The sequence below is a fragment of the Phocoena phocoena genome, chromosome 21, assembly GCF_963924675.1.
Source record: "Phocoena phocoena chromosome 21, mPhoPho1.1, whole genome shotgun sequence".
NCBI classification, from domain to species: Eukaryota; Metazoa; Chordata; class Mammalia; order Artiodactyla; family Phocoenidae; genus Phocoena; species Phocoena phocoena.
Window position 1 is genome coordinate 27,007,409 of NC_089239.1, and position 19,308 is coordinate 27,026,716.

A 19,308-nucleotide genomic window follows, 5' to 3' on the forward strand; every position below is an offset into this window, starting at 1 on the left:
TTATATTTGTTTTCACATTAGCATTTAGGATATTAACCATTTATTTCTCATAATACAACAAAAAGATAGGACTAGAAAGAAGGCTTTAGCATTTGGGTAGCCAGGGAGAAAAAATTTATCAAATCTAAAGATGTAATTTTACATGTCTTTTTGTGAAGATTTGGATTCTGGGATTTTTTTCTAAAGCAGATATATAATAAGTGGTGCTGATTAAGTGCAAGTCTATACTACATCGAAGTAATGAGTGTGGGAGATTAACTGGCTGGTCGTAACCAGTAATTCTTGGCAGAGGAACAAGGCCATTGCTGTAACTGGTAGAAAGACGCGGAAAAGGGCCAGCCGCCTCACCGGCACGTCTCCGCTCACTTTATACTCGCCTCTTGAACACAAAACCTCCGCTAGCGTCAGGGCAACTAGCGCTCATAACCTGAGATGCAAGTAAAGTTCCTAAGTGAATAAGCAATAACAATTTACTCATGATACATCTGTGAGTGAACCTAAACATACATGGCACGTGCACTTAGAAGTGGAAGATCAGAATTCATTATTCTAGAGTGTACAGTACAGGACTTAAAAGATAGTATTTATTCAAATTTTTCTCCAAGAATATGAAATTGCTTGTAGAGTATACAAACCTGGTATACAAACATCAATTTAAAAAGCCTATTTTACTATAGTGTTTTATTTAATATAGACATATAATATGCATTATTACTATTTGATTTATATCTATATCACTTTATATTCTTCAAAGATTTTCATGTAGATCATCATGTAATTACTTTTATTTTTTTAAATTGTTACTTTCCTCGGTTTTAGGCAGTTATTTGTGTTTGACACTATTCCGATGAACATGGGTGGCTGCTGCTGGAGTTGTTTTCTGATTTTATGTGAAGACCAATAAGAAAATATGACCTTTTACAGGCTGAACGTGATCAGCCATTTGGTCTTGAGGGTCTTGGTTCATTCTGACTTGGTTCCATAGCAGGCTGGCAACATCAAAGGTCTGGTGAGAAATGCGGGTCGGGGACCTGGAGCTATGGCACATGGCAAAGTCTCAGGTGTGAGACACGTGGGTGCTCAGGTGGCCTTACGGACGCGACAAAGCAGGGGAACATTTGAGAGGACTTCGGGGATCTGGCTGTAAAGAGAGACTGAACCAGATGGCAGTGGGTGTATGGGTGTCACTGAACCAGGATCCCTGGAGGGTTTGGAGCACAGAGGCGTCCTGATAAACATCTGTTTGGAAAAGAGGAGATGCACTAAAAGAAAACAGTGAATCCTAAACACTTTAAAGGAAAACACAGTGTTGTAGTGTGAAAATGGACATGTCAACAAATTCTAGAATTCCCAGTCCAGAGGAACACACTGGAAGACCATCAAACAAGTAACTGTAGAGCCTATAAAATGTACTAACACTTTGCCCAGCTGGGTACAGCCATCTGTTTTTCTTTTGGTCTATTTGTCACTTGCACAGAGTGCATTTTTATAACTATTATATCATTGAATAAATATAACAATTCCATGAGGTCAGTATCAACACTAAATCCATTTTACCGATGAAGAAACTGAGATAGTGTTAGGTTAATAATTAACTTGCTCAAGATCACATGGAGGGGGGCGTTGGTGGAGCTGTGATCTGAACTCCAGCTGGTCTGGTAATAACCACATTATGTTTGTCAAAATACAATAGTGATAATTAATTACATTTATAGATGTTAAGTAACCCACGAGGAACATGTATGAATGTATGACTCCAAAAGAGTAGGAACATGAGGCTGTTGTGGGAAACACACCTTCCGAACGTCTTAATCCAATGTCTCACAGAATGTCCTGCCGTGGAACAGGAATGCCTGCATTGGGATCCTGTTTCTGAGGCAGGCCACTGACTTAAATTTATTTCGAATTAAATCAACTAGTGCACAAAGACGAATGCAACACATTTCCAAATGCAAGAATTGAAACGTCAAGAAGACTGAGGAAGGTGCACTAAAGCCTGAGACGCTGTCCCACAGGAGATAACTAAGTGATATACAACAAATGGTAAAAAGCAGATGCTCAGAAAATTACAAAATGTAAATCATCAGAATTTCAGAAATTCTTTGAACTTGATTTCAGACATCCACTGCAAATCTCCATTCCTAGAGCAATTAAATGGATCAATTTTCAGTTCTTCCCATAATCCATTTAAAGTGATTTTAAGATGAGTGAATATAATTTCCCTTAAAATGAATCATTTGCTCTTTTTTATAAAGAACCTCCTGAAACTGTAATTAAAACTGAATTGTCATTGAGAGTTTTGTAATGGAACTAAACTTATTAAAATTAAATGAACAAAATAGAAAGGAGTCAATTGATTTTTCAGTTAATTCTTCTGTACAAAAGCATCAACCCATGAGATGGTCTTAGCAGCTCTGGGTGATGTAACAGAACACAGACAAGAGGCTTAAAGAATAACATTTAGGGCTCCCCTGGTGGCGCAGTGGTTGAGAGTCCGCCTGCCAATGCGGGGGACGCGGGTTTGTGCCCAGGTCCGGGAAGATCCCACATGCCGCGGAGCGGCTGGGCCCGTGAGCCATGGCTGCTGAGCCTGCGCGTCCGGAGCCTGTGCTCTGCAACGGGAGAGGCCACAACAGTGAGAGGCCCACGTACCGCAAAAAAAAAAAAAAAAAAAAAAAAAGAATAATATTTATTTCTCACAGCTCTGGAAGCTGGAAGTCCACATCCATAGCACTAACCATATTATTTGTAAGCAATAATAAATATTCAATATCAATAAATATTTTATTGGGGATATTAATTTACTATTTGATAGTAACACAGTAGATGAAAATCTATACTCTCTCAATCTGCCTACTCATCATGCTAATCTGGATTCCAATTCTGTTGCTGAAGAACTCACCCCCCTAAATACTACCGAGGCTTTGCAATGCCCCTCATCTCACAGGGCCGCTTCTCAGCCCAGGTGTCCACTAGAACTTCTATTTACCACCAGATGTTTATTAGAAAAAGGGAAAGGAGCATTCTCATAATCCACTTGGCACTCCTCCAGGGTCACCTGTGATCTTTGGATTGGATTTGCAACTTTGGTCTAGGGATAGATTATTCTTATTTCTATGGTTTTACAGGAAGAAGGACAGACACAGTGTCCTAATGAATCAAACTTTGAGATCAAGATAGGAGCTTCCAAGAGAAATAATGTTTATTTGTTTGACAAACATGTATTGAATAAGGCACAGAGCTGGATTTAGGGCTAAGGCAACCTCCACTGTAAGGAAAGGTCAGCCTAACGAGAGAGACAGAAATAGGAAGACAAGTTTACTGGAGTACAGTGGTTATCCTGGAGGGTCCCTCTCCAGCCGGTGGGTAAGCAGGTAGAAAGAGTTTACATGGGAGGTGAGTTCCAAAATGAGAAAGTCAGCCTGGCAGAAAAGGGGGTGCACGTTGTAAATGAGGGAGCAGTGTAGGGAGAGGCTTGAGCATAAGAGAGAACCAGGGCAGTTTCAGGTCGAGTGAGCTGGGCAAGACGTCGGAGAGTCTGGCCAGTGAATAAGGGGCCTGCGTCCCCGGCGAGTGGAGGGTTTGTTCTGCACATTATGGGAGCTGATTCATGGGTTCTGTTAAGGGGGATGAATCTGTGAGGTTCTGAATTCGGACAGATCACTCTGGGGGCTGCGGCAACAGTGGTTGGCGCTGTCCTGGAGGTGGGAAGCATCTTTGGGATGTGAAGCTTTGCAAGGCTGTGAAGCTTTGCAAGGATGTGAAGCCTTTGCAAGGCTGGGCAGAGAGGATGGGCGGGGAGCCTCCCTGGAGAGCTGGGGAGAGGCAGAATCTTCAGAACTAGCAACTAATCCGATGTGGAGAATGAGAGAAAGGGAGAAATGAGAACTCCCAGGTGCCACGTGGGTCACCTGGTGGATTTTAGTGCCTTACTAACATGTTTATTTAAAGGTCTCTTGTGGCCAGATGGGCTGGAAGGAAAGTCAGGAAGCAGTAGGTAAAATACAAGAGGTGAAATAAAAGAGGTGAAATACAGAACAGCCCCGCCAGGCCATTCTCTCAGTGCAAAGCAGGGCTGAAAGGCCTGGTTTTAGGTGCCCTGTGTTGGAATCTTGCTGGCTGTGTGCCGGTGGGCAAAGGCCTTAAGTTCTTTGTGCCTCAGTGTTCCCATCTGTAGAATGGAACTGACAATAATAGTGCTTACTTCATAGAGGTGTCTGGGGGATTAAATAAGATAACACATGGAGAGACCTCAGAGCAGTGCTGGTCTAGAATCAGTGCTCAATAAACATTATTTCAACCCCAGTTACTCCTCATTTTATACTTTATGCAACAGTGTAAAACCCCAAATAACAAGATTAAGAGTGTAAAGATAATGAGTCTAGACAAAATAACAGAATAATGCAAATGGAATATTATAATCAATAGACAATGTTACATATGTGGATTAAGGCTTTGACTTCATTCAGTTGGGAGTTTTTTTCCCCCAGATTTTAAACTATCTTGCTCAGTAATTTCCAATTTGGGGCATATGGATTCTAGGCAACTCTGGGAACATCTAGGATCATCTAGAAAATATTGTATCTTTTTTTCTTGAGATAGTGTTCAAAATTGGCATCCAAATCTCAAATAAAAATCATAACTAAAAGAAAAAAAGTGAGAACTACTGTTTTAGGAGAAAACCACATCACAGAAAGATCAGATATGTGCCCTGGCAAGAGATAAAGATGATCTGATTCATGTTCACTTGTGTAATTTTTCTATAATGAAGTCCTCACTGTCCTACTATCTATGGCACACTGCAACACAAAAAGACAGTATATTAACTTTTGAACCACATAATATTCCTAAATAACTGAAGAGATTCTGTGCATTAGAAAAATCTGGTTTACTAAGTTAACAGCTTAGCATTTTTATGGGTTATGAAATCTTATTTTCACAACTTTCCCACCTGCCTCTAGTTTATCAGCTGGTAAGATCACAGGTGCCTCAAGGACTCAGACGGCTCACAATTAAGGGGGTCCATGGTTCATCACTAGACAAATGTCACAATGCTACATTAGCCAGTTTCTGTGACTTTAAAGGACAGCTTGTACGCCCTTGTGGCCGTGGCCAAGTGACAGTTACCAGATATTGCCTCTGGGGCTGATGACCAGACCCTCTAGACCTGCGGCCAAGATTCCATACTTAAACTGAGCCACCACGATTTGAGGAACTCCCTACAGCAGCACAGGTTCAGATTAACAATAAATACACCCCAATGAATGGGCATCTTAATTCCATCTTAGCACAGTGCCTAGTTTCAAGTACCTAAATAAAGATTCCTATTACTCTCTGGAATGACCTCTTGAATTCTTCAAGAACACTGTGAAAAAGCTAATTCAGCATTAAAATGTCTACAACGCCCACTTTGCAAGAGTATGCACGATCATCTAATCACAGTTAAAGTGTAAAAAAACAACAAAACGAGTATTTTAAATTGTCCCCATCATTATACCAGGTGATACCACTGCTTTTAAGCAACAGAATTGTCAAAGGTTGTGTTAATACAGCATGGCTTCTAGCTTTTATTTTGTCTTTTGTCCCAGGTATAGTGTGTGTGTGTGTTTGTGTGTGTGTGTGTGTGTGTGTGTGTGTATATATATATATTTTTTTTTTCTTCTCCATAAATATGCTTGACACATGCTTCAGTTTCACTCCTCTTCAGCCAGGGCGTCTTGGGGCTGAAAGGGGCTGGCTTCACCGATGAGGTAACCACAGCCCAGAGAGGCCCCTCCTCTGCTTCCCCGGGGAGCGGAGCGCCCGCCCAGTGCCGGCCTCCTGTCCTCCCTTGCCGGCAGGTTCCTTCACGCTGACCGCACCGCCCTGCCCCCCGGGGGAATGAAATGAAAGCACGTGACCACCTACCCACACACCTTGGCAGAGATGCGCTCCATACACGACGACCCCCGCCCAGGCACGTGAGCTTGGTTGCGCCTTCTAAGCGATAACCTGGGAAGCACGAAAACGTCAGAGAGTCTCCAACTCCGAAGTGAAAACCGATTCTCCTGCTGAAGGCAGGGACGCCAGGATCGTCACAAGGCTCGAGGTCATATTCTGAGACATGAAGAGACAGAGTGCACTCGTGGGAACCCGGCTAAATACTCAAAAATTATTTAGCAAGAATAAAAAGGTGCTATTACTTAAAAAATAAACATATATATATATTTCCCCCCCCCAGGCTCTGCTGTAACTGTCATACGGATTGTCTTCCTTTGTACTGTGAGTTTTCTGACAAATGAAATATAGTATTTTTAAAAATAAATGTATAACATTATAATAACATGATCCACTCAAAACTGTCGCTTTAACAGTATGAAATTATTTTAGTGATACGCCTAATTGCTAAAATCAGTTACTGTCCTCTTAAAGGTGCTTTGGATAAACAAGACCCAATGGAGAACAAACTAAAAGCAGTATCACAGGGTTTTTTCACAGGGCGGAAAGATTATCATAACCAATTTCACCCCTAAAATACACCTCAGTATGGGATAGCAAAACCTTTTCCCGTCTATTTTTCAATTTATAAACTATGTTTTATTGATGCGTAATGAAAAATATTCTGGATCCTGCTTGAAATTTCTGTAAACTACCCAGGAAGAAAGTGCTAAATTTAGTTAAAAAGAAAAAAAAGAATAATGTCTGGTGTATTGCTGCATTTGGGGATTAAATGTCCAAAATAACAGTACTAATAACAGCATTTTGTATTTGTCTCATTCTTTAGTACCAACTCTTTCAAATCTCTATATATGGGTACAACTGCACTCTGGTTGTCATGGGTCTCATGGGCCATCATTCAGTGTGTTGTTGATCCTTCTTGCTGTGTTCTCAGCGTGTAATGCCCAGTGTTTAGTCAAACAGGATCAAACAGTGGACCACCATTAGGGGTTTGAATGGTGGAAAGAGCTTCAAAGGGGTTAAAGCGTCAATTAAAGGATAAGCATTATTGCAATGAGTGGGAGACGAAAGTTTTTCCTATGGTGGTGGGGAAACTGTGCTAGTTCATCTGAAAAGATATTCCCTTTGCTTTCTGATTTCCAACTACTATCTTTCAAGTTCTGACTCTAAAGTGTGGATTCTGTATTCTCAAGGAACATACTAAATCCAAACCATCATCTCCCCCAATATTTCTCAATTTTAATCCATCTTTTCTATTCCCATCATCCACAAGTTTCATCACTGGCGTCCCAACCCCGTATGAAGAGGAAATCTCTGCTCCAGTTTTTCCCTCATCTCACCCAACTTATTGGTCAACATCTGAGCTCCACGCTTTCTACACTGTCTTTATCCTGTTTTTCATTTAGGTAAAAACTCTATTCTGGATCCCTAACATATTCAAACTACTCTCACCACTCTGGAGATATACTCATTAATTTGACCTATTTTTAGTATGACCCAGCAAGGAAAAAAAAAAGGTAATATCATTCAATTCAACTCAACAAATGTTTATTTGTCATACCAAAACATAATGGTAGACTTTCTAGGAAATAGTAAAATAAAGCTGTCACAATCCAGGGAACTTTATCTTCATCTGACAGAAGGCATTCTCCTCCTAATAGACTATATACTCTCAACTCGAATCACATCTTTGCTGTCATTTCTTTAAAAGCAATTGAAAACTCTTGCCAAATAAGAGAACAGTTTGCTATTATTTGTGCTAGATCTATTGTATTATAGAGAAAAACACTGTAATCGTATGGTTCTTTGTGTATATTTTTATTTCATATTTTGACTGATGTCCTCTGAAAAATACCTACTGAAATAGGAAGCCTGATCCAACACCGTGAGATTAGAGGTGTGGATTAGTTCCACCCTCCCACACAAGGTTACATAAAGGTCCTCTTGTGTCAATTGTCACTTATGGGCTATTACACAGTGTGTATTTGCACAGCATACGTTTCCAGTTAGGCATCCAGCAGAAGAAAAATGTATTGCCCTCAGGATTCCAAGTTCCCTGACTCAAAGATTTTGTTCTTAGAACTTACTCTATTTTTCTTCAATTCTCTAGTCTCATTCCCATGAGCACACAGACATGTGTCCCAGGGCCCGTTATAAGAATGCAACACAGCAATCCACCGAATAAAAACCACTCTCATGACCTCACGACGACCACAGCCGCCATGCCTGGTGGGGCACCTCCGGCACCAGCTCCTCAGAGGCGCTCCACGTTCTATTTCCACGGCACCTCTTCCCGGTCCCTCTCCACCCACCAGCGGGCTCGCTTCCAGACCAGAGCCACCGCGGCCTCCCCCTGTGAGCCCGCTCACCAAGCCTTGCCTCCTCCTACTTACACAGTGGAAGCCCTCTTCCTCCTTGGAGGGTTATCCCTTCTCTCCTCCTAGCTCAGGGTCCCACCTTCTCAGTCCATGATTTGAATAGTCCTCATCTTTGCACCAAAATGTCCTGCCCCAGCTAAAACCTAGTACCTTCTTTCTGTGCAGCTACACTCATTTCCCAGCTTACCCAGCCCCACGTCTTTAAATTTTGTGTATTTATTGATGAACTTCAATTATTTTTTTCCTGACTTGACCCTCTCTGTGAACTCAAGACTCTTGACAACCCCTCTTGGATATATACCTACAACTTCCCAAAGCAAAATTTTATATTTTTCCTCCCAAACCTGCTTCAGTCCCCGTGTTTGCCACGTGAAGCGTGGCATCCTCATTCACAGAGACAAAGACCTTGACCCCTGTCTGTATTTCAGACACATTCGATCCCAGCTGACCTGGTCCACTTCACTCCAGCACCAACCCCACAGCCTCAGCTTCTGCTGTCTCCTGTGGGGCTTACTGTGTAACAGCATCTTACCTAAGATCCTGTGTTAACGTTGGATGTTACTTAGAATGAGTTTTGAAAATGGTCAGATCATGTCCATCCCTGTTCAAATCCCTCCAATGGCTTTGCATAACACAATTCACAGCCAAGGTACTTATATGACCTTCTCAATTACCGGGCTCTGACCACATCGACCTCATTCTTTGACCCTAACCTTGCCCGCACACTCCCACTGCTGCTCTTGCTTCTTCTGAGGACCACGTCCCCTACAGCAGCCTGGCCTGCTCTTTGACTTCTTTGAAATCAAGCGTCAGCTTATCAGATAGACCTACCGTGGCAATTCTCTACACGCCAGCATCTTTTAACTCCTTCACTGTTTTATTCTTTCTGATAGCATCCCCTGTTACTATCTTCCCTACTGGATTACAGGCTCTATGAAGGCAGGCCCTTTGTTTTATTCCCTACTGTGTCTCCAGGGCCTAGAATAATTCTTGGTACCTTGTAGGTGCTCAGCAAACACTCACTGAATTAAAAATAAATAACTAAATAAAAGAATGAGCACTCTGTACTCTTTCCCAGGCACTGATGGTGCAACAACGGGAGAAGACACATGAATAGATCTTCACTGTACAGTGAAGGATACAAATATGGAAAGATAATGTCGGAAGACACACAATTTTGGTATATAAACAGTGTTACAGGAAGGCAGGAGGAACACAATTCTGCTCAAGGAAGAGGAGACGACTGCGAGCAACAGACAGTGCTTGATCTGCATGCAGTTTTGCCTGATGAGGAATGAAAAAGGGTTCGTGTTTTTAATATTTTATTTATTTATTTGGTTGCGTGGGGTCTTAGTTGCGGCAGGCGGGCTCCTTAGTTGTGGCATGTGAACTCTTAGTTGCAGCATGCATGTGGGATCTAGTTCCCTGACCAGGGATCAAACTTGGGCCCCCTGCATTGGGAGAGTGGAGTCTTATCCACTATGCCACCAGGGAAGTCCCTAAAGAAGGGTGTTGAATGAAGAGGAAACCACATCTGTAAAGGCACTAAGTTGTCCAGATTCTCATCTTTTGAAGAGAATGACCAGGAAACTATGTGAATTCACAGAAAGTTGGCATTCAAAAGGTAGTATCAGGGCTTCCCCGGTGGCGCAGTGGTTGAGAGTCCGCCTGCCAATGCAGGCGACACGGGTTCGTGCCCTGGTCCGGGAAGATCCCACATGCCGCGGAGCGGCTGGGCCCGTGAGCCGTGGCCACTGAGCCTGCGCGTCCGGAGCCTGTGCTCCGCAACGGGAGAGGCCACAACAGTGAGAGGCCCGCGTACCGCAAAAACAAAAACAAAAAAGTAGTATCATAGGAGGCATGGAGAAGGAAGGCTGGAATAGTAAGTGTACACAGAGAGCAGTCAGTAGCGGACACTCAAGATAGACCAGGGAGGGTGGACGGCTCGACCTAAACATACTTGAATAAGGAGCCCTTTTCCCCCCATATTTCCATTAGTATCTACGGCGACACTGACTGGGAGACATAACTGAGAAATGCCCCTTTAATAAACCTTCCAGAAAAGACAGAAATAAACTGGACTAACAAGGAAAAAAATCCGGATATAACAGCATACTGATTTTGTACAGATATGAGAACAGTCTCCAAAAGGGCAAATGCTTCAGTTGCATAATAAAGTGGTTACTTATTTGGGCACAAAGAATAAACTCCATTGTGTTAGCGTCACTGGCAATTGTTCACAGCCCAGTTTCAAGGCAACGTGCCTGCAGATGAAATGATTCCTTTAGCATATCTAAAGAATACATTTCCTTTAGAATCAGCTTTGCAATCAAAGGTGTATTTTGTCTTTAAAAGGACTGTCTGAGCATGTGTGTGACACAGTCTTGATGAAAGCGATTCCTTGTGTAAGCTTTATAGATTGTCTTCTACTGGTTTTGACCAAATGAATTGTTCTGCATGTTCAAAAAGTGATGCCAGTTTAGTCTTAATATTTAAAAATATTTTTAAACTGCCCCAAAGAGCTACAAAGACCCAGAAAAGTGTGTTTTGTTGTGTCTGTTGTTTGTCTGCTTGTTTTTTAGGGAGTTTACGAAAGGAGTCAGCTTCAGAGTTGCACTCTGACTTTTGTAATCAAAAGACTCCTTGTAGCTGTGTAGCTTGTAGCTGTGTGCTGGGAGTCATGGAATTAAGAAAGAAATATCTTAATACCATTCTTAGCATCATTCAAATTAAACAATTTAACCCATACAAATAATTCCTGAAACAACATAAATCCCTCACAAATATTATCTATGTTTTATAATTAAAAGTGAAAACGTTTTTTAATTTTGGAGTATCATTTTGCTGCCATGTATGATGGCATTAAAGTCAATAAGAAGCTCATCCTCGACTGCATGTGTTCATACTTTTTTTCACTCTAAAGGTGGTTCTCAGTACAAGTATGGCATCTCCTGGAAGGTAGGATTCAAAATAATCAGACCACAGCTAATTCTGAGTATGTCTCCCAACAAGGACAGCTTCCTCAGAGATTTTGATAGAACTGATAACAAGAGAGACTGAAGAGATAGTGATATTAGCAAATTTGGGGGGATGAGAATTTACAGTCAATGTGAGGCATGGTGTCTTGTGGACGCCAGGCTGCTGCCCTTGCATCTCAACTCCTCCTCCACCCAACTAGAGCTTCTCAATGGTTGGCCGTTTACGTGTAAACACACACACACACACACACACACACACACACACACACACACTCGCTCACACAAACAGTACAAGTATTGCCAGAGAAGACCCCAACATACCTGAAAATGTGATATTGAAGCCCTCGTAGGAAATCGAAAAGTCTGATATAAACCGAAGCTGGGCGGTGAAGTTTCCAAACAAACCTGCCTTAATGGTGTGGGGCAGCACCGACCCTGTGAGCCTGGCCACTGGCTCCGAGAAACTCCCGTCCTCTGTGATGAGTAAGTAGTCGTGGGAGCTCTCCAGGTGGAAGGTGTGGAAGATCATCTGAACCCCTGAGAGACAGAGAGATGGAGGTAGTGAGAGAGACACAGAGAGAGAGACAGAAAGAGAGAGATGAGAGAGAGACAGAGAGAGGGAGAGAGGGGGGCAAAGGGGGGCATTGGCAGAGTTAACCGTTGGGGAAAAGAATTTCTTCTGGGCTTAGAGACATAAAAGTCTTGAATCAAAAGAAAATCTTAAAATGCAACCTTAATTTTGAAGTTTGAAAGAAAAATAGAATGGGTAGAAGAAGGAATAAACAGAAAAAACAAATGCTTCAACATATATAAGTACAGATACAGATAAAGGTTAGACACAGGGATATAGAGATAGCTGTATCAACAGGTCCAGGTATAAATGCATAATAAAACTCAGCAGGAGGGTCACAATGGACTGTGTGCAGCCCCTTAGGGAAAGCATTTGCCCCTGAGGGGCGAAGGACAAGATCACTTTCCCATTTATAGTAAACACGTGTCCTTTAGAAAATCTAGGCTTGGAGGTCTAATACTGAAACTTACACAAGTGAGCAAAGACCATTTTGAAATGATATTTTATGTGATCCTTTGTGCATGTGTTCTCATTGTAACTATACCCGCAAAGTATTATTTCTGAATTCCTATACATAATGAATAAATTTAACCATGACTAGGTCCTTTTTAATACAAATACTTATTTTCATGATGACAAAACCTTGGTTGCTCATTATTTGTTTATTCTTAATTTCCTTCAAGGCCAAGTTTTTCTTAACATGTATTCATGATGGCGGAGTGTAAGATAGTGTATATAATAAAACATGTCAATTTAACATTAAGTTGAGCTCAAATTTAAGTGGAAAGACAAAATCTACATAATGTTTATGTGAGAAAAATTCCAAATTATCTTCTTGAAAATGACAAGTTTACTCATACGAAAAAGACTCAGAGTATAGTCCCAAATGCAATGTCTATAAACTGTATTTCTTACACAAAATTCAAATGTTTCTGGTTTTCACTCCACTTGTTTATAAAATGAGGATAATGAAATCTACTCCATAAATCAACACTGGATTATGTGAAGATAAATTATTCATTATATGTAATAATACCGGGTACACCTAGAACACAAGCCAAGTATAAAAATGTATCCTAGATTTATCACAGCAATGAGACGCTTAATTTCTTATTTCCCTTTATTTAAGCACTAGTCATATTTTATTTAATGCATGCCTCTTTTCCTTACCATTACACCTAATTTTCAAGCTTATGTTCACAAGCATAAATTCAAGTCATCTGATCAATACAGAATAAGACAAGAAATCTACTTCTGCTTGAAAGCACCAATAATTTAAAGATGATTTTTCTTCTAAAATCTTATTAAAAATCAAAATTAGCAATCAAAATATACATGAGGAAATTAGTTATCTTATTTGTTCACACATGAATATTTTTTTCTTTCTTCCCATGTTTGTATCTAGTTACTTTGTATATTTGAAATCTACGTAATATCCTTACCCTTTCCATGAGACACCTCAATGGTCCATGTACAGTTTAGAGAGTTTGGGTAAAAATCTGGAAACCCAGGAGAAAGAACTGTTCCACTCTTTCCATGGATGTATCCTCCACAGAGGGCTTAAAATAATAAGGAAATATCATTGTAGTATTAAAGTTTCACAATGATTGCTACACAAAATACTTTTAAAGTGCCATTTAATTTACACAAAGACTAAAAGAATATTTAAGATCACCTCCATGTAAAATAAAATGGAACAACAACTTTATTTTACTTGAAATATACCAGTTGATATACAGTGTCCTAAACAGTACAAAACCTGGAAAAATCAGACAGGCTAAGGTAAAACAGCCGAAGAAGAACCCTCCTGTGGCAGTTAATTTTATGTGTCAACTTGACTGGGCCACAGGATGCCCAGACGTTTGATCCGACGTTATTCTGGGTATGTCTGTGAGGATGCTCCTGGATGAGATGAACACAGGAAAAGGTGGACTGAGTAGAGCAGGTTGCCCTCCCCAGTGGGGGTGGGCCTCGTCCAACAGGCTGAAGGCCTGAAGAGGTCAGAAAGGCTGAACATCTCAAAACTAAGATGGAACACATCTTGCCTGATGGCTTTCAAACTGGGACATCATCTTCATTCCTATCTTCAGACTAGAATTGAAGCATCAGCTCATTCTGAGTCTTGAGGCTGCTGGACTTCAAACTGGAATTTACACCATTGGCCTCCCTGGGCCCCAACTGGCTGACTACAGATCTTGGGACTTGAAAGCCTCTATAATCACGTGAGCCACTTCCTTAGAATAAATCTATCTATATACCTATATCTATATCTGCATCTCTATCTATACCTTATTGATTCCATTTCTCTAGAGCTGCTGGTCTTCTCAGTAGCACTTCACTAAGTTTAAATCCTTCACATCAATATATGCCCTTTTCAATATGCCGCAGAGACTCATTTTTGAAGGAAGAAAAAGAAAGTTATACATAATCACTCGAAGGGGAAAGTCACGACATTTAGGGAATCAGTGCAATATGGAGGTTTAAGTGCTCAGACCCTGATGTCAGAAAGCAATGTGTTCAGACGCTCACGCGTCTCTGGCTCTGTGATCTTTGGCAAGTGGCTTGCCCTCCCTCCTTTACAGGTGTCTTATCTTGAAAGTGAAAATAGTGTTAAAAGCCATCTCTTAGGGTAGGTGTTTATAATGATTGCCTTTGTAGAACACAATTTACAGGGCCCCATATGTATCACATACCCAAGGCGTTAGCTAATGATAATTATTATTAGAGCTTTAATATATCAATAATTTAAAATTTGAGTAAATTCTATATGCCTTAATTTTGCAAACATTTGAATGGGGATGTTTGTCTTTTCTTTCATATCTTAAGTCCTATCAAGCTTTTCAGAATGTTAGAGCTGAACTGAAAAAGGAATCAAAGCTGATGGAATCAGTACAGGGGGAGGCTGGGGGTAGGAAAGGTGACTCAGGTTCAGCTGTGATTCAGTCTCCAGGTCCTCTGGGCCCCTAATCCCTGCATCGTTCAAGGGTCTGCTGCAATATGAACATCCTGAACGGTGTGTCATAAAAGCTAGGTCCACGAATAATACTTGCAAAAGAATTAGCTAATTTGTAGAAGACGTGATTTTTCTCATCATCCTCAGTCAGTGTGTAATTTTAAGGAAACATAATATCTTTGAATATGCAAACCAAATGGGAAGAGCTAGGTAAAAATTAGCAAAATAGAAACTTTTAAAATGAGTTCTAGAATAATTTAACAGTTTAAAGTGTTCACATCTTAAAATTACATTGATTCATCTTCTTATGAAGATGGTAACATTAACATAGCATTTAAAATTAGTTTATTCACAAATAGTTACTGAGCACCCACTATTTATGAGCAAAATGGACAGAAGTCTCTGCCCTGGCAGAGTACACATTCCAGTTGAAGAAGAGAGAATATGATATGAAGAGCTGAGTCTATACCATGTTGGAAGATGGTGCATGTCAGAGAAGAAATCTAAGAAGGAAAGAATGGGATATTCTAAGATGGGTGTGGAGTTGGGGGCAGCATAAATGGGGTCGGGGGGAAGCCTTACTGAGGAAGTGGCCTGTGAAGAAGGACTTGAGACAGAAGGAGGAAGTACTTGATAATCTGGGGAAAAACTTGGGGGGAGAGGAAACAGCAAAGACAAAGGCCCAGAGCTAGAGTGGGCTGCTGGGTTGGGGGGAGGGCGACAGGTCTGGGAGGGTAAGGATGGAGGGCTCAGGGGAGCCAGGTTTAAAGGGGCAGATCCCGTCCAGGCCTTGGCATGTGTCTCAGTGAGATGAAGGACCACCCGAGGCTCCTGCACAGAGGATGACTCGGGCCAACTCGGACTTCAGCCTGAGCGCTAGGCCGCTGTGTGAGGATGTGGTTGGGCGGCAGACAGTGAAACAGACAAGATTCTGGACCAGAACGTCAGCAGCAGAGGTGGTGGGAAGTGGTCAGAACCTGGCCATATTTGGAAGGTAGAGCCAATAGGATTTTCTTGTCAGTGAGATGTGGGTGCCATGAAGAAAAAGGAAGATTTGGGGATGATTGTGAGGTTTTAAAGGCTAAGTGTGAAAAACTGAAGATGCAGAAAAACTTTGGGAGAATCAGGTTTTGAAAGTAAATCAGTTGAGTTTTGGATACACGAGCTCGAGGCCTGCTAGACATCCATGTAGAATGGCTGGTGTTGCAATTGGATACACAAGTCTCAATCCCATGAGAGAGGTCTGACCGAGGGGTAGAAAGATGACATCATCTCAACACTGTGAATGCAGGTGTAGATAAAAAGACTAAAACCTGGGATATTCTTATGAAAGACAAACAAGTCCTGTTTTTCAAAAGTTTACTTTCTAGTGGGCAAGGCAAATAATTTATAAAAATATGGCGAAGGATGACTTATTCTAAGAACAAGAATCTTGTTCTCTAAACTCAAAGGCAGTCTAGGTGATGAGAGTACGGTGAGGCTGGCGAAGCAGCAAAGTGATGGACACACGACCCCGCAGTTGTTCACTCCCAGGATGATGAACACTGAGTAAGCCATGAAAGGATGGAGGGAAGGTAGACAGTCAGAGTCAGCCCAGTGTTAACAGTTCGCTCTGTGACAGGGCAGTGGCTGCCAATTTACTGTAAGGTCCTTGGGTTCCTAGTGGTCTGTTAAGTAGAGTCCTCGCACTATGGATTCTGTAGTTATCAACTTCTATCATTCCCATCCTGCCCCGGCACCGTCTCGGATCCTGCACAAAGTCTTCCAATGAATTCAAGTCTGCAAACAAGGCAGTCATTGCTTCAAAGAACCAACAACGTGGCTTTAATGCTTGTTTGTAAGCGTCCGCGCCGCCTGGACTGGAGGAGGCAGGAGCTGAGGCTCCCGCACGCGGAGGCGTTGGTGCGGGCGGAGGGCCCAGGTGCGGCGGACTCTTCTCTCCCTGGAAAACACTGGCTGCCCTGCGCCACCTGCTCTAACCGGACACCTGGCGGCTTGCAGATTCACGTTTCCGGCCCTGACTTCCTTCTCAAACGCAGCGGAATTACAGACAGCTGTTTAAGTATCTCAGAATGACACCCTTGGGTCCCTTCCCCCCCGCCACCAGCCGCATCTCCACGATGACGCCTCCATCCGCTCCCCACTTGTGGAACGCCCTGTAACTGGCGTGTTTCGGGTCATTTTTGTCTGACTTCCTGCTCCCTTACTCTTGTCTCTTCCTTGAAGAGATTAACACGAGAAAGCATACGGTCGGTACGCTGTCGGATTTGTTTCTTTTCTCTTTCCCCATTACTTCCTTAAACTACTATAAAGTTCTACTTAAAGCAAAAACTTAATGGGGTTACTTTCCATTTCAAATTATTCGTGGACTCCCCATGCCCTACAGAAGTCATTGATTTTATTCATTCATTCATTTATACTGGAATCCTTTCCTCAAAAGAACTCTTACCGGGAACCCTACAATAACAGACGGGGATAATCAGAGCTGTTCAGTTGAAGCAGCCCTGCCACCGTCCTCGGTTCCACCTCAAAGAAACCCCTGGGGCCCCCCTGCAGGAACACAGAACAGGGCAGTCTCAAATCTCTCACCCACAGAATTGGGGCCTTGCTCACAGGACTAGCATGAAAGGCCTCTGAACTACCTTTGATCAGCATCTACTCTCAGCAAATACATTTCTATCCTCCAAATCCTCCAGGCCCTCTTTATGCCTTTATGCCTTATTCTATTTCTTCACTTTCAATCTTTTCTTTCCTCTCAACCTTACTATTAGAGATGCATGAGGAAAGCTGCCTTCAAAGCCTTTCAAGATTCCAAATTTTTTATCTCTTTATTCTCAATCATTTTTCCTGAGTCTAATAAAGCATTTACTTCATTGGATGACTTAAAAAATAAGTCTTTCTTCTGTCTCTTCTAATAGATTATGAACTTGTCAACTGTGTGCCTACAAATACAGTAGTTTTCCAATAAATACTTGTGGAAAGGGTAAAGAGTTTACAAAAATATTTATTTAATGAAGAAATTTTTCCAAAGTTTTCCTTGCATTTGTCTTTCACCAAATAAAAGGAGGTCATTTTATTGCAATGTTCACTTTGCTTCTTCAAACCCTGAGTATCTAAAGCATAAATAGAAAAAAATGCAGCAATGCTATGATGTGAGAGATATTGATAGAGTTTACCTTTTTCCAGGGTGATATGAAATATTATAATTCTGATTTCTTCTTTCCTTTCTGAGAGCTATGAATTTTTAAAGGTTTAAATATGCTATTGATGTATCATTTGTCACAATAAAAACCCATGGGGTTTAAGAGATTGCTTACGATTTGCAAAGGCAACAAGAACAGTTCTTAAGGTGAAATGAAAACAGTCAACCGTGACTGACTAAAACTCTCGTATCAAACTCTAAAATCTCCCAAAGTTTGCAGATTTATTAATAGCTTTTCATCAAACATTTATTATTAGCTGAGATAGGTTCCAATGAAGCATAAGCAAAGCAAATAGTTTATGTTACCAATCTCATTAGAGAGGTTAAACTCCAAATTTACATAAATTTCAACTGGGAGACAACAACAGATAAAATGCACAAGATAAAATGCATTTTCTATGGAAAACAAACAGCATCTCAGACATCTGCGAAGCACAGAAGGCCCTTTGCAGTCTGTTGCCACACCATTTCTCCTAGATAATTTCCTTCTGATCATTCTTTTCATTTTCCATTCACTCTCCATCACTAACCCTGCAGGAGTTTGCAGAATGTCCCATGTCAATCAACTCAGGTGAGTTTGCTCATTTCCTCTGCCTAGAATGCTTCTTCGCATGTTGGCTACTTTGGGAACTTCTACTCATCACTGGAATCCCAGCCCAAGGGTTGTATTTTAGATGAGTTCTTCAATTCCTATTCTCTAGGAGCTTGAATTTAAACTGAGAAGACTGTATTAAATGATTAAATATGCATGTGTATATATGTATATACTATGGTCTGAATGCTTGTATCCTCGAAACTCACATTGAAATCAAAAAGCCTGATGTGATGGTATCAGGGGTGGGGCCTCTGATGTGATCAGGTCATGAGGGCTGAACTCTCATTAATGGGATCAGTACCCTGATAAAAGAGGCCCCACAGAGCTTCCCTGCCCCTTCCACCATGAGATGACTCACTGAGAAGATGGCTGTCTGCAACCCAAGAAGGGCCCTCCCAAAAAGTCAATCATGCTGGCACCGTGAACTTGGAGTACCACCATCCACAAGAGTGAGAGATAAATTCTGTTGTTTATAAGCCTCTCAGCCTGTAGCATGTGGTTATAGCAGTCCAAATGAACTAAGACTATATATGATTAGATTAATTATACATTTTAAAGTTAAACTTTATGGAACTGCAAATAAGGAGAAATGGATGTCAGGAAAGTTAGTAGTGCTGGCGACTTGGAGCAATTCCAGAAGAATTCTGGTGAAGGCTGAGGGCAACCTGGCCTTGGCGGATAAGGATGACTCAGG

At 41.5% G+C, this 19,308-nt stretch overlaps 1 protein-coding gene across 1 annotated transcript in view; it reads right to left on the reverse strand.

Moving 5' to 3' along the window:
- Window positions 1–19,308, reverse strand: part of CSMD1 (CUB and Sushi multiple domains 1) — a 1,433,388-nt gene that overhangs the window by 292,315 nt on the left and 1,121,765 nt on the right. Inside the window, exons 19-21 of the mRNA XM_065899861.1 lie at window positions 13,307–13,423; window positions 11,615–11,830; window positions 5,908–6,096 (exon numbers count right to left, since the gene is read on the reverse strand). Of these exons, the coding sequence (XP_065755933.1) occupies window positions 5,908–6,096; window positions 11,615–11,830; window positions 13,307–13,423 (522 nt within the window). The remainder of the gene's footprint in view (window positions 1–5,907; window positions 6,097–11,614; window positions 11,831–13,306; window positions 13,424–19,308) is intronic.